Below are 14,857 nucleotides of genomic sequence, written 5' to 3' on the forward strand. Positions count from 1 at the left end.
TCTCCTTCTTCATCAACCGTTTAGTAAAGCTCAGAGATAACTGGAGTAAATGCAACTGTTAGGTTTTAAAATGTAAGAAGTTCATGGTTTTGACAGAGGTGTCTGCTTCTTTCAAGTTTCAGCTTTTCAAAGCTGGAACTCAGCAAAACAACCATCAATAAATAGGATTATTGTGGAAACAAGTAATGCAAAAACACTGTTAAAGAAAAATTTAATACTGAAATTAGTTCAGTATTATCAATGAGTTTTTAAACCTAGAAAATGCACATATTTCCATTAGGGGTAACTATTTATTTAGGAGTTAGCTGACATTGGATTCTTTTCTAAACTAATTAATTACAATGTAAAAAGGGATAATGTTTTTTGTTTTTTTATACTGCAGGTTCTTATTAGTCATCAATTTTATACACATCAGTGTATACATGTCAATCCCAATCACCCAATTCAGCACACCACCATCACCACCCCACCACACTTTTCCCCCCTTGGTGTCCATATGTCTGTTCTCTACATCTATGTCTCAACTTCTGCCCTGCAAACTGGCTCATCTGTACCATTTTTCTAGGTTCCACATACATGTGTTAATATACGATATTTGTTTTTCTCTTTCTGACTTACTTCACTCTGTATGACAGTCTTTAGATCCATCCACGTCTCAGCAAATGACCCACTTCCGTTCCTTTTTATGGCTGAGTAATAATATTCCATTGTATATATGTACCACAATTTCTTTATCCATTTGTCTGTCGATGGGCATTCAGGTTGCTTCCATGACCTGGCTATTGTAAACAGTGCTGCAACGAACACTGGGGTGCATGTGTCTTTTTGAATTATGGTTTTCTCTGGGTATATGTCCAGTAGTGGGATTGCTGGATCATATGGTAAATCTATTTTTAGTTTTTGAAGGAACCTCCATACTGTTCTCCATAGTGGCTGTATCAATTTACATTCCCACCAACAGTGCAAGAGGGTTCCCTTTTCTCCACATCCTCTCCAGCATTTGTTGTAAGTAGATTTTCTGATGATGCCCATTCTAACTGGTGTGAGGTGATACCTCATTATAGTTGTGATTTGCATTTCTCTAATAATTAGTGATGTTGAAGAGCTTTTCATGTGCTTCTTGGCCATCTGTCTTCTTTGGAGAAATGTCTACTTAGGCCTTCTGCCCATTTTTGGATTGGGTTGTTTGTTTCTTTAATATTGAGCTGCATGAGCTGTTTATATATTTTGGAGATTAATCCTTTATCTGTTGATTTGTTTGTAAATATTTTGTCCTATTCTGAGTGTTCTCTTTTCGTCTTGTTTAAAGTTTCCTTTGCTGTGCAAAAGCTCTGAAGATTCACTAGGTCCAATTTGTTTATTTTTGTTTTTATTTCCATTACTCTAGGAGGTGGATCAAAAAGATCTTGCTATGATTTATGTCAAGAGTGTTCTTCCTATGTTTCCTCTAAGAGTTTTATAGTGTCCGGTCTTACATTTAGGTCTCAAATCCATTTTGAGATTATTTTTGTGTATGGTGTTAGGGAGTATTCTAATTTCATTCCTTTACATGTAGCTGTCCAGTTTTCCCAGCACCACTTACTGAAGAGACTGTCTTTTCTCCATTGTATATCTTCGCTACCTTTGTCATAGATTAGTTGACCATAGGTGCGTAGGTTTATCTCTGGGCTTTCTATCTTGTTCCATTGATCTATGTTTCTGTTTTTGTGCCAGCACCATATTGTCTTGATTACTGTAGCTTTGTAGTATAGTCTGAAGTCAGGGAGTCTGATTTCTCCAGCTCCGTTTTTTCCCCTCAAGACTGCTTTGGCTTTTTGGGGTCTTTTGTGTCTCCATACAAATTTTAAGATGATTTGTTCTAATTCCATAAAATATGCCATTGGTAATTTGATAGGGATTGCACTGAATCTGTAGATTGCTTTGGGTAGTATAGTCATTTTCACAATATTGATTCTTCCAATCCAAAAACATGGTATATCTCTCCATCTGTTGGTATCGTCTTTAATTTCTTTCATCAGTGTCTTACAGTTTTCTGCATACAGGTCTTTTGTCTCCCTAGGTAGGTTTATTCCTAGGTATTTTATTCTTTTTGTTGCAATGGTAAATGGGAGTGTTTCCATCATTTCTTTTCAGATTTTCATCATTAGTGTATAGGAATGCAAGAGATTTCTGTGCATTAATTTTGTATCCTGCAACTTTACCAAATTCATTGATTAGCTCTAGTAGTTTTCTGGTGGCATTTTTAGGATTCTCTATGTATAGTATCATGTCATCTGCAAACAGTGACACTTTTACTTCTTTTCCAATTTGTATTCCTTTTATTTCTTTTTCTTCTGTGATTGCCGTGGCTAGGACTTTCAAAACTATGTTGAATAATAGTGTGACAGTGGACATCCTTGTCTCGTTCCTGATCTTAGAGGAAATGCTATCAGTTTTCATCATTGAGAATGATGTTTGCTGTGGGTTTGTCATGTATGGCCTTTATTATGTTGAGGTAGGTCCCCTCTATGCCCACTTTCTGGAGAGTTTTTATCATAAATGGGTGTTGAATTTTGTCAAAAGCTTTTTCTGCATCTGTTGAATGATCATATGGTTTTTACTCTTCAATTTGTTAATATGGTGTATCACATTGATTGATTTGCATATACTGAAGAATCCTTGCATCCCTGGGATAAATCCCACTTGATCATGGTGTATGATCCTTTTAATGTGTTGTTGGATTTTGTTTGCTAGTATTTTGTTGAGGAGTTTTGCCTCTATATTCATCAGTGGTATTAGTCTGTAGTTTCCTTTTTTTGTAGTATCTTTGTCTGGTTTTGGTATCAGGGTGATGGTGGCCTCATAGAATGAGTTTGGGAGTGTTCCTTCCTCTGCAATTTTTTGGAAGAGTTTGAGAAGGATGGGTGTTAGCTCTTCTCTAAATGTTTGATAGAATTTACCTGTGAAGCCATCTGGTCCTGGACTTTTGTTTGTTGGAAGATTTTTAATCACAGTTTCAGTTTCAATGTTTGTGATTGGTCTGTTCATAGTTTCTGTTTCTTCCTGGTTCAGTCTCGGAAGGTTGTGCTTTTCTAAGAATTTGTCCATTTCTTCCAGGTTGTCCATTTTATTGGCATAGAGTTGCTTGTAGTAATCTCTCATGACTCTTTGTATTTCTGCAGTGTCAGTTGTTACTTCTCCTTTTTATATCTAATTCTATTGATTTGAGTCTTCTCCCTTTTTTTCTTGATGAGTCTGGCTAATGGTTTATCAATTTTGTTTATCTTCTCAAAGAACCAGCTTTTAGTTTTATTGTTCTTTGCTACTGTTTTCTTTGTTTCTATTTCATTTATTTCTGCTCTGATCTTTATGATTTCTTTCCTTCTGCTAACTTTGGGTTTTGTTTGTTCTTCTTCCTCTAGTTACTTTAGGTGTAATGTTAGATTGTTTACTTGAGATTTTTCTTGTTTCTTGAGGTAGGCTTGTATTGCTATAAACTTCCCTCTTAGAACTGCTTTTGCTGCATCCCATAGGTTTTGGATCGTCATGTTTTCATTGTCATTTGTCTCTAGGTATTTTTAAATTTCCTCTTTGATTTCTTTATTGATCTCTTGGTTATTTAGTAACGTATTGTTTAGCTTCCATGTGTTTGTGTTTTTTACGTTTTTTTCCCTGTAATTCATTTCTAATCTCATAGCGTTATGGTCCAAAAAGATGCTTGGTAAGATTTCAATATTCTTAAATTTACTGACGTTGGATTCTTTTCTAAACTAATTAATTACAATGTAAAAAGGGCTAATGTTTTTTCATTAAAAAAAAAATTTTAAAAATGAGCTCTCTGAAAGAACCAAAAATGGTATTCCCTCTTCCCAAGTCAAATTATTTTCTTTTATAGTTATTGTATCAGATTCAATAATATTCTTGGGGACTTCCCTGGTGGCGCAGTGGTTAAGAGTCTGCCTGCCAATGCAGGGGACACGGGTTCTAGCCCTGGTCCAGGAAGATCCCACATGCCACAGAGCAACTAAGCATGCGAGCCACAACTACTGAAGCCCGCATGCCTAGAGCCCGTGCTATGCAACAAGAGAAGCCACCGTAATGAGAAGCCCACACTCTGCAACGAAGGGTAGCCCCCGCTCGCCGCAACTAGAGAAAGCCTGTGCGCAGCAATGAAGACCCAATGCGGCCAAAAATTTAAAAATTATTTAAAAAAAAAAAGTGAGCAGGAAAAAAAAATATTCTTGGAATAACCTGGACTATCAGATACTACAATTTTGAGAAAGATCTGTTTCAAGTTAATAGTTCCCTGGGCTAGTTGAGATTATGTTCCAGGGGAAAAAGAGCTTAAGACAACTGAATTTCCTCTCTCAACATCAGTGACATAAAATAACAATAAATTTCAAGAAACTAAAATACTAAGCAAAAGCATGTAAAACAAATACAAGAGAAAAGGCTTTTAGAAAAGGATCACTATATACATACAAAACCCTTCTTCCCAATAACAGAAAAGAAGAGAAGTGAGGGAGATGATAGTAAAGAAAATAAGAAATTCTATTAATATAAACAGCTCATTGAAAAAAAATGAAATCCTGTTTATAAGGCTGTCCTTAGATATAACCTACAAAACTTTAAAGACCACAACATATTTTCTAGTATTATATAAGAAGATAAAGATCCTTAACTTTAGAGTCATATTCTGTATTCATTATGAATTTCTAATGGCTTACTTTTACATAACACCTACTCTGTGACAATAATCTCATTTAATCCTCCCAAAAAGTATATGAAATTTTACTGTCTTTCATTTTATAGATTAGGACACAAATTACTTTAATGGGAACAGAAAGATAGTAATGGCAAAGCCAGGGCTCAAACATGAATCTGTATGACTCTAGAACTAGCCACCCCACTATACTGCCTTGCTAAAAAAACACTGTTAGGCCTTCAGCATTCATGTACGAATTCTAGTTTAGATGCTGCTCAACAATGATCTACAACTGAGCTATAGAGTCTGAGAGATTTTTCGTTTCTTCACTAAAAAAAGAGCTCTGATATTTAAAATGACTTCCTGCCTTCCATTAAAATCCTAAGGCAGTCTGGTATAGTGAATCAGTTTCGGTGCCAAATCTAGTAATTACTGACGTCTTTTAGACAAGTCACTTAATGAAGTGTGTATCACTTTTTTTCTTCTTCTAAATACCTGAAGTGAAGGAGCTGAGCTAGTCTTCTGGTTGAACATTATAATCTAATTTGAACATTAAACACAGCATCTACTGTGTGCTCTACAAAAGCAAGGTACTGAGGATTCACATGTATATAAACTGAACCACTTATAATTCAAGTTAAACTCATTTTTTTTCTTCCAGTGAAGGTTAAATAATAATCAAATATCGTGGAACTACTATATTCAATATCCTATGATAAACCATAAATAAAAAATATTAAAAAAGAATGTATTCCTTATATTCAATGTGCTCATACAATGTGTTCCTTTAAAAGCTAAAAATAAAATTACCATATGACCCAGCAATCCCACTACTGGGCATATACCCAGAGAAAACCATAATTCAAAAAGACACATGCACCCCAATGCTCACTGCAGCACTATTTACAATAGCCAGGTCATGGAAGCAACCTAAATGCCCACCAACAGACGAATGGATAAAGAAGATGTGGAATATATATAAAATGGAATATTATTCAGCCATAAAAAGGAACGAAATTGGGTCATTTGTAGAGACATGGATGGATCTAGAGACTGTCATACAGAGTGAAGTAAGTCAGAAAGAGAAAAACAAATATCGTGTATTAACTCATATATGTGGCATCTAGAAAAATGGTACAGATGAACCAGTTTGCAGGGCAGAAACTGAGCCACAGATGTAGAGAACAAACGTATGGACACCAAGGGGGGAAGTGACGGGGGGTGGGGTGGGGGTGAGGATGTGATGAACTGGGTGATTGGGATTGACATGTATACACTGATGTGTATAAAACTGATGACTAACAAGAACCTGCTGTATAAAAAAATAAAAATTCAAAGAAAAAGAATGTATAAATATGTATAACTGAATCCCTTTGCTGTACAGCAGAAATTAATACAACATTGTAAATCAACTATACGTCAATAAAAAAATATTGAAGAAAAAATATCATGGAACTCTTAGAAATTTACAATAGTTGAGACATTAACTCAAGTAGCTCTGACCCAGGTGGACACACTGCTGCACACGTGTGTATGTATACACATATGTACAGATGCGTGGTGCCTGTGGGAGGAAGTGGAAGAATGCAAAGTAGATAGCCGCTTCACATCGGACGACTGCCTGAAAGGTGCGGTGAAGGTCCACACCACCTCCACTCAAAGACAAGGGGCTGTACTTCGGTGAATGAGGATAGAAACACTGCTTCAAATCTCATTACACCGTTTGAATTTGTGGCAGAAAAAAAAACTTTTACCATAAATATCAGTTGTTGTAGAACATCAGAGATTTGGGGGAGAGAAAAAAATCTCACAGCTTATCAATCCCAGTCGAATATACTTTGATCAGCCTTTCTCAAACTAGGGTTCTGGGAGAGAATTAAGCCCAATGCTCCAAGGCATGTACACAGCAGTTATTAATTAATTTCTTTCCTATGTATCTAGTATTACACTGGTTATGTAAAAACCTTGGAAAAATAAAATCATTTTCTGTGTTCTGTTGATCAAAACAGGAATCCTGATTGAACTCATTGTTTTGCCAGCATTTAACAGCTGCTTACCACTGCAAACAGAAGAGGTGATGTTGTACAGAAAAGGATAAAACTGCATACAGCGAATCAACTTCAGGCTGTTTTCACACTCTGGGCATTTGGTAGTTAATTTCAAAGCCTGTCTAAAGGCCTCAAGTGCCCCACTGATATTCTTCAGAGCAAGGTAAGCATTTCCCAGGCTCAAAAAGGTCAGGGGCTGAAAAGAAAGAAAAAAAAAATCAGAAAATGTTAATGAATTAATATTTTCTGAGAGTTACAAAACCTTTACAGTATATGTCTTTTGGCTTTTTTTAGGTTACCTCATAAAAGTTACCCCAACTGTCCATTTTATTTACATCAGCTAAACTGTTTAATATAAATTTATTTTTTACCTTTTTACTAAGATAAAAAATACATAAAGTATGTAACATGTACTAGTCTTAAGCTTACAGCTCAATGAGTTTTTATATATGTATATACCCCTGTAACCACCACTCATCTAAAGATACAAAACATTTGGAACATTTCTGGTGCCCCAAGAGGTTCCCCTGGGCAACCCAACCCCAACCCCAGAGGTAACACCACTTGATGTGATGTTGTGACTATCACCATAGATCAGCTCTGCCTTGCCTGTTCTTGAACTCCATATAAATGGAATCAAACAGTCTGTTCTCTTACGTGTATAATATGTACCCTTTTGTACCTGCTTCACTCAACACAACATCTAATATTCAAGAAACCAGATGTTTTTTGTGTACTATTTGTTCATTCTTCTTCAAAAAAACTGATGTGTAATGTTTCATCATGTGAATACACCACAATTTATTCATCCATTCTCCTACTGATAGGGAGTTTTTGGATTGTTTGCAGTTTTGGGTTACTATAAATAAAGCTACTATGAACAGTCATGTAAATGTCTTTTGATAGACATATGCACTCATTTTCCTTGGGTATACACTTAGCAGTGGTTCTTAAGGTAGGCATACATTTAGTTTTATGAGATACAACGAAACCATTTCCCATTGGACATACAGACTTGCACTCCTACCAACAACTGTGAGAATTCACTGACTTCTTATTGTCAGTTTTTTAAATTTAGCTGTTTTAGTGAGATGCTTAAGTGGCATCTCACTGTGATTTTAATGTGCATTTCCTTGATTAGTAATAATGTTGAATATTTTTTCATGTGCTTACTGGCCCTTTGGGTACCCTTATTGCTGAAGTGCTGTTGTTTTCCCCATTAAAAAAAAATTGGGTTGCCTTTTTCTTATTGATTTGAAGGAGTTCTTTATATATACACTAGACATGAGACCTTTGCTGGAAATATTTATTGCAAATATCTTCTCCAAGTCTGTTGTTTGCCTTTTTATTCTCTTAATGGTATCTTCTGATAAACAGAAATTCTTAATTTTAATGAAGTTCAGTTATATATTTTTTTCTTTTATAGTTAGTGCTTTTTGAAATCTTTGCCAGCTATGAGGTAACAAAGACTTCCTCCTATGTTTTCATCAAGAAGCTTTATTGTTTTATCTTTCACATTTTGGTACATGATCCACCTCAAATTCATCTTGTGTATGATATGGAGTAGGAGTCAGGGTTCATTTCTTTTTCCATAGGGGATATCCAAGTAGTCCATTACTACCTACTGAAAAACCAAAAGCTCCCACACACACTGAACTAGTGTGCCTTGTCATAAATCAGGTGACCATATATGCAGGGGCCTATTTTTAATTTCTCTATTGTGTTCCATTGATATATTTGAGCATCTTTGTGCCAGTACCATACTGATTTAACTACAGTTAAGTCTTGAAATCTGGTAATATAAACCTTCCAACTCTGTTTTTTTCTTCCCCTCACACCCCAATTTTTGAGCTATTCTAGATCCATTTTTATGTAGATTTTTGACTCTCCTTATCAATTTACACACACATATACATGCAATTGCTGGGAGTTTGGGATCACATTGAATCTATAAATCAATCTGAAGAGAACTTACATCTTAACAATATTGAATCTTTCAATCCATGATGTATATCACCATTTATTTAGGTTTTCTTTCTCTTAGCAATGTTTTGTAATCACGATAGAAATCTTGTGCATCTTCCTTTAGATTTACTTCTAGATATCTGATTTTTTGGATGCTATTGTAAATAGTCTTAAAATTCTATTTTCCAATTGTTTGTTGAGACTTTGTTTTTATACGCAGCCCGAAGTATTCGGTTTAGGTCATTTTAGCAGAAATATACCTATGCTTAGTATTTGCTGCATACAAACCATTTATTCTACAAACCATCTATTTACTTTATCATTAAAAATATTTTAAAAGATCTAAGAATGTTTTATTCTCAAATTGCACAGTATATCCCCGTGCACAGTATATATATATATATATATATATATATATATTGCACAGTATATCCCCGTGAAAAGCAATTATCTCCTATAATTTATCAGCTACTTGCTTTTGATTCAGGCTGTTAGGTCATCAGAAATATCTCACTATAACCAAACCAAGGTGTACAAAATATTCCAGATTAAAGAGGCCTAATCTAGGTAGCACTCAGGTTACATTTAAAGTATTACTTAGTGGTTCACACTAAGATATACAATTAAATTCCATACATAGATTTCAAAAATGTCTTTATATTTTCCATGAGGAAACGAAGTATCGTAATTATCCTTACAACTAGAATGAAGGAAACGAAGTATCATGATTATCCCTATGACTAGAATGACACTTGTGCAAATATCTTGTATTGAGACGAACTGGTTAGCATTTTGGAAAAAAAGAATAATTTTCGTGAATTCATTCTGAAAATAATTACTGAGTGTTTACCATGTTTCAAATACTGGTTTTGACACTGGGGATACAGCAGAAAATAAGAAAGATAAATCCTTGCCTTAGTGGATCTCATAGTCTCGTGTCACACAATTGTGAGTAAAATGTGATGAAGGACAGCAGGGAAGAGACATAAATAGTACTAACCATAGGGAAGAGAGTGCCGTTACAAACAGAGTAGTAAGGGAAAGACTCCCTGAGAAGTTAGTATTTGTAAAAGATTTTAAGGAGATGAGGAGCAAGCTATGAAGAATCTTAGTGGGATGAAGCATTCCAAGCAGAGAGAATAGAAAATGCAAAGGTCCTGAGGAGGGAGCACAGCTAGCATGTTCAAGGAACTGCAAGGCGGCCAAGTGAGGCTAGAATAGAATGACCAAAGGAACGATCTCATGGAGATATGGTCAGAAAAGTAACAAGGTCATGTAGGACCTTCTACATCATTATAAATTCTTGTTTCTTACTGTGAGTTACATGGAGAGTCACCGCAGAGATATGAACAAATAACAACATCTGACATTGAAAAAAAAATTACTAACTTTGTTTCTTGTATTTTTTCAATGTAGAAGGTAATTTTTCAACTCTGGCTATGGGAATGGAGAGAATTTAGGTGAAAGGAGAGGGGAAGCGGCTCCCTTTAAGCAATACTCTACAGCTTCCTAAAGCTAAGGAACAGCATATAAGTTTAGCATATGCTGAGCACTACTGGCATTGTATTTATTCATAATGCAATTTCTTTCTTTCTTTTTTTTTTTTGGCTGCGCTGCGCGGCACGTGGGATCTTAGTTCCCTAACCAGGGATTGGACCCGTGCCCCTGCAGTGGAAGTGTGGAGTCTTAACCACTGGACCAACAGGGAAGTCCCTGACAACATCTGACTTTTAATAAGAATTTCATTGACTGCTGTACTGTGAATAGAGTGTAGGGTGACAAAGGCAGAAAGCCAAGAAGCTAGTTAGGAGGCTACGGAAATAATCTAGATAAAAGACAATGATGGTGTGGATAAGATAGCAGTGGAGATGATGGTAAATAGTGAAATTCTGGGTATATTTTAAAAACAGAATCAGCAAGATTACTTAATAGATTGAATCTGCCCTGAGAGAAGGAGAAAGGTACGAAGGATGGCTCTAAGTTTTTGTCCTGAGATACTGGCTTTACTGTTTCCTGAAATGGTAAAGACTGAGAACAAATTAGAACAATGTTAAGGAGCTTAGTTTTGGCCTGTAGTTTTAGACCGTGTTTTAGACATTCAAGTGGAGGTGTCATGTTAGCTGTTGGATAAAGGAGTCTGGAGTTCAGAGCAAAGGTGATAAGTGACTCAATAAGGAAAGTGTAATGTTCTTGAGATATGGTCCTGGAACAATCAGATATCCATTTGGATATGAACTTTGATGAATGAACTTTGAGCCCTACCTCACACTGCAAAGAAAATTTAACTTGAAATGGATCATAGGTCTAAATGTGAAACCTGAAACTGTAAAACATCTAGAAGACAACATAGGAAAAGACCTTTGTATATCTGAGAGTCAACTATTTAAAGACAAACCAGAGAAAACAAAATAGAACTATTTTTTTTTCAGACTTCTTATGAGGACACCTTAAATCTAACAATAGAAATCAAAAGGGAAAAGATGGAAAATTAAGGTAAGTTTTAAAAGCTAAGATAAAAAGGCAAAGAGAGAAAATATTTTTAACATATGATAGATGGAGTTAAAGACTTTATTGTATAAAGAGTTCATGTAAAATTAAAAAAAAAACAAATTCTAACAAAATGAGCAAAATGCCTACATAAACTTTTACTTTAAAAATACAATAAAATAGGGGACTTTCCTGGTGGCACAGTTGTTAAGAATCCACCTGCCAATGCAGGGGACATGGGTTTGAGCCCTGGCCTGGGAAGATCCCACATGCCATGGAGCAACTAAGCCCGTGCACCACAACTACTGAGCCTGCGCTCCAGAGCCTGCGAGCCAAAACTACTGAGCCCACACGCTGCAACTACTGAAGCCCATGTGCCTAGAGCCTGTGCTCTGCAACAAGAGAAGCCACTACAATGAGAAGCCCGCGCACAGCAACGAAAACCCAACGCAGCCGGAAACACAAACAAACAAACAATAAACAATAAAACAGGGACTTCCCTGGTGGTCCAGTGGTTAAGGCTTTGAGCTCCCAATGCAGAAAGCCCGGGTTCAATCCCTGGTCAGGGAAATAGATCCTACATGCCGCAACTAAGAGCCTGCATGCCGCAACTAAAGATCCCACATGCCCCACCTAAAAAGTAAAAAATAAAAAGATCCCGCACGCTGCAACTAAAAAAAAAAAGATCCCACATGCTGCGAAGATCCTGTGTGCCGCAACTAAGACCCGGCATAGCCAAATAAATAAACATTTTTAAAAAATACAATATCCTTAAAATAAGATTAAGAAATTTATGTTACAACAGAGAAATGGAATTTTTTAAAGTAAATCTATTTTACAAACGTTAATACAGAAGCAGTGTGACTTGACTATAAAGGTGTGAACTCTAACGGCCACTCTCCCTGAGTTCAAATCCAAGCTCTATGACTTTCTGTAAATCCCTTTGGCATTCTTTTTCTATCAAATGGGTAAATCTTATCTCATAGGGTTGTTTTGAGGATTAAATGAGTTATTACATGTAAAGTGCTTAGTATGGTGCCTGGCTCTAGTAAACAATCAATAAAAGTTAGCAGTTACTTCAACTGATTCTGGTGATAATACAAGCAAAATGAATATTTATAGATCTTGATTATGGCAATATATATTGGCCCAAATCTTTTTGTGGATTGTTTGGTATTTTGTATCAAAGCCATCAAAATATTCATTCTCTTACTGACTTAGTAATTTCACTGCTACTAGCAGTCTTTCCTAAGAAAATGATCTGGAAAACAGAAAAGGTCGTATCCAGAAAATCATTACTGATATTAGCAACCTAAACATCCAGCAACAGAGGAGTAAGTTCTAACATATCAATTCATCAAACCTTTATACAACCACTTAAATTGATGGCTATAAAAACTAGGTAGTAAAAATTTTTTTTTATATAAGTTTTAAAGATCACCAGTACAGTAAAGTTGCAACACTATGAAATATTTACATAGAAGGAAAGCTTATAAGGAAATATTTCCAAATGTTGACAGCTGGGGGTAGGGTCTGATTAAGGTGTATTTTGGGGTATCTACCCTGATTCACTGATTTGTATTTTTATTCTTGTTGCAGTACTACAGTATTTAGCTAAAATTTTAGTATAATTTTCAAATATGAAAAGGCAGGGCTTCCCCGGTGGCGCAGTGGTTGACAGTCCGCCTGCCGATGCAGGGGACCTGGGTTTGTGCCCCGGTCCGGGAAGATCCCACATGCCGCGGAGCAGCTACGCCCGTGAGCCATGGCCATTGAGCCTGCGCATCCGGAGCCTGTGCTCCACAACGGGAGAGGCCACAACAGTGAGAGGCCCGCGTACTGCAAAAAAAAAATGAAAAGGCAGCTAATCTCTAAAGGAGCTTTTTTTTTTTTTTTTTCCCAGAAGAAAACTGCCTAACTGCCTTGGCTGGTGGCAGAAAAAAGTGAACCATGAGAAGTATCAAGGGAATGCAGCTGTGCTGAACCTTCCATTTGGGTGTTCATTTTATCACATCTCATATAGACCATCTGTTCTACTATAGCCACACCTGGTACACAGTAAACATTTGATTAATATTTGATGTACTTCTCTGGCAGCTTGGCCTGTTGTATAACAGTGATTATAAAGTTTTACTTAAAATCCAGTTGTGAATTGGTGTATTTCAAAGGAAACTCTTAACAGGCAACATTCTCTTCTAGTACCGAAAAAATCAGTTTTGGGACACCTCGAATAAACCTAGGCCATTCATGCACACTTCTTCTAAAAGTTTCTTTGCATATAAAACTCAGAAACATTTAGACGCTAAGTATAAAAGCAATTTAACTGTACATTTATTATAACTGCATTCATCAAACCTAAGATGTCATCAATTATAACATGCATCCTTATTGCAGAGATGTTAAAATATGAAAAAAAAAGTAAGTGGTACTTTAGAAACAATGAAATAAAGTATTTAACTACAAAGCAGTGACACAACTCCATGGATTGCATGTGGGAGATTCAGGGCATGAATATCAACCTACTTATCTATCCTTATCAAAACAACCTTTAAACTGTGCTCTGGCTTGGTTGGTATAAAGGTATCTATAAATTAACGCTGTAAAACAGTATAACATTATGCAATGTGCACGCTGTAATGAGCAGGATAAAGTGAGAAGCAGATGTTTCAGACATAAAGATGTGGCAGTATATTTTTAGCAGCTATGTCATTCTTATGTAAATGTAAGTTTCTAAAAAATAACTGTATAATTTATAAACTTCATTCATTTAAAATAGATGAACACATCAAAAATAAAACAAAGCCGTCTTACAATATGCAAATTCTACTAAAAAATAAAACGAGTTTTTTTTTATGCCCTCTCTATAAAAATACATATTATACTCTGAATTTGAGTTATCACTACTTAGTATATATTGCTACAAAGAAACATAAAACCTCACCTCAGAGCTATTGATGGCCAAAGCTTGAAGCAGCAGTTTAGTGGCATCAAGATGAAGGCCATAGTGAATCAAAAGGTTGGCCAAGTTCACAAGAGGAACATCCTGGTATTGAAGCGGAGCCAAATTCAAAGCCCTCTGAAGACAAGCAATAGCAAAGGTGCTATTTCCTACTGCTCTCCAGTAGAGTCCAGCTTCATTGAGTATCAGCCAGACAGGAGCATTTGGCTGAAAAACCCCAAATACTTCAGTTAATACAAGAATACAGTACTCATTCTAAAAAGGATTTTTTAATACATGCATTTTAACTTTTAATTACAATTACTAAGCATTTAAATTTCAGATATCTGAGGTAGGCAACTCACCTTGTTAATAGCATGAAATAAGAAAGACCCAATTTCTTCTTCTGGGATAGTATAGTTATTAATACGGGAAAGCAAAATCTGAAAACATCAAAAGGAAGATTGAATCAATTGAAAATAACAGTGAAGACATTTGAAAAGAATTTCTATAGACAACAGTCTTGAGCTCCTCAGGAACAGCTAACTTGAAGAGATATTTATAATTATATACATAACATGCAGTCATTGACATTACAACAGGTGTTACCCTGCTCGTGTATGCCTTAGTTTCCTTTAATTAAAAAAAGTTAAAAACATATACACCACATACATATTAAGGTGATCTATCATTCCCCCGTTCAAGTCAACCTAAGTGTCCAGAACCAAATGAGAA

At 35.8% G+C, this 14,857-nt stretch overlaps 1 protein-coding gene across 2 annotated transcripts in view; it reads right to left on the minus strand.

Moving 5' to 3' along the window:
• Positions 1 to 14,857, minus strand: part of TTC17 (tetratricopeptide repeat domain 17) — a 154,855-nt gene that overhangs the window by 78,624 nt on the left and 61,374 nt on the right. For both annotated transcript variants that reach the window (XM_060159373.1, XM_060159372.1), the window contains exons 14-16: positions 14,488 to 14,565; positions 14,126 to 14,350; positions 6,742 to 6,928 (exon numbers count right to left, since the gene is read on the minus strand). In XM_060159373.1, the coding sequence (XP_060015356.1) occupies positions 6,742 to 6,928; positions 14,126 to 14,350; positions 14,488 to 14,565 (490 nt within the window). The remainder of the gene's footprint in view (positions 1 to 6,741; positions 6,929 to 14,125; positions 14,351 to 14,487; positions 14,566 to 14,857) is intronic.

This window comes from Lagenorhynchus albirostris, chromosome 9 (genome assembly GCF_949774975.1).
Source record: "Lagenorhynchus albirostris chromosome 9, mLagAlb1.1, whole genome shotgun sequence".
Taxonomy (NCBI): Eukaryota; Metazoa; Chordata; class Mammalia; order Artiodactyla; family Delphinidae; genus Lagenorhynchus; species Lagenorhynchus albirostris.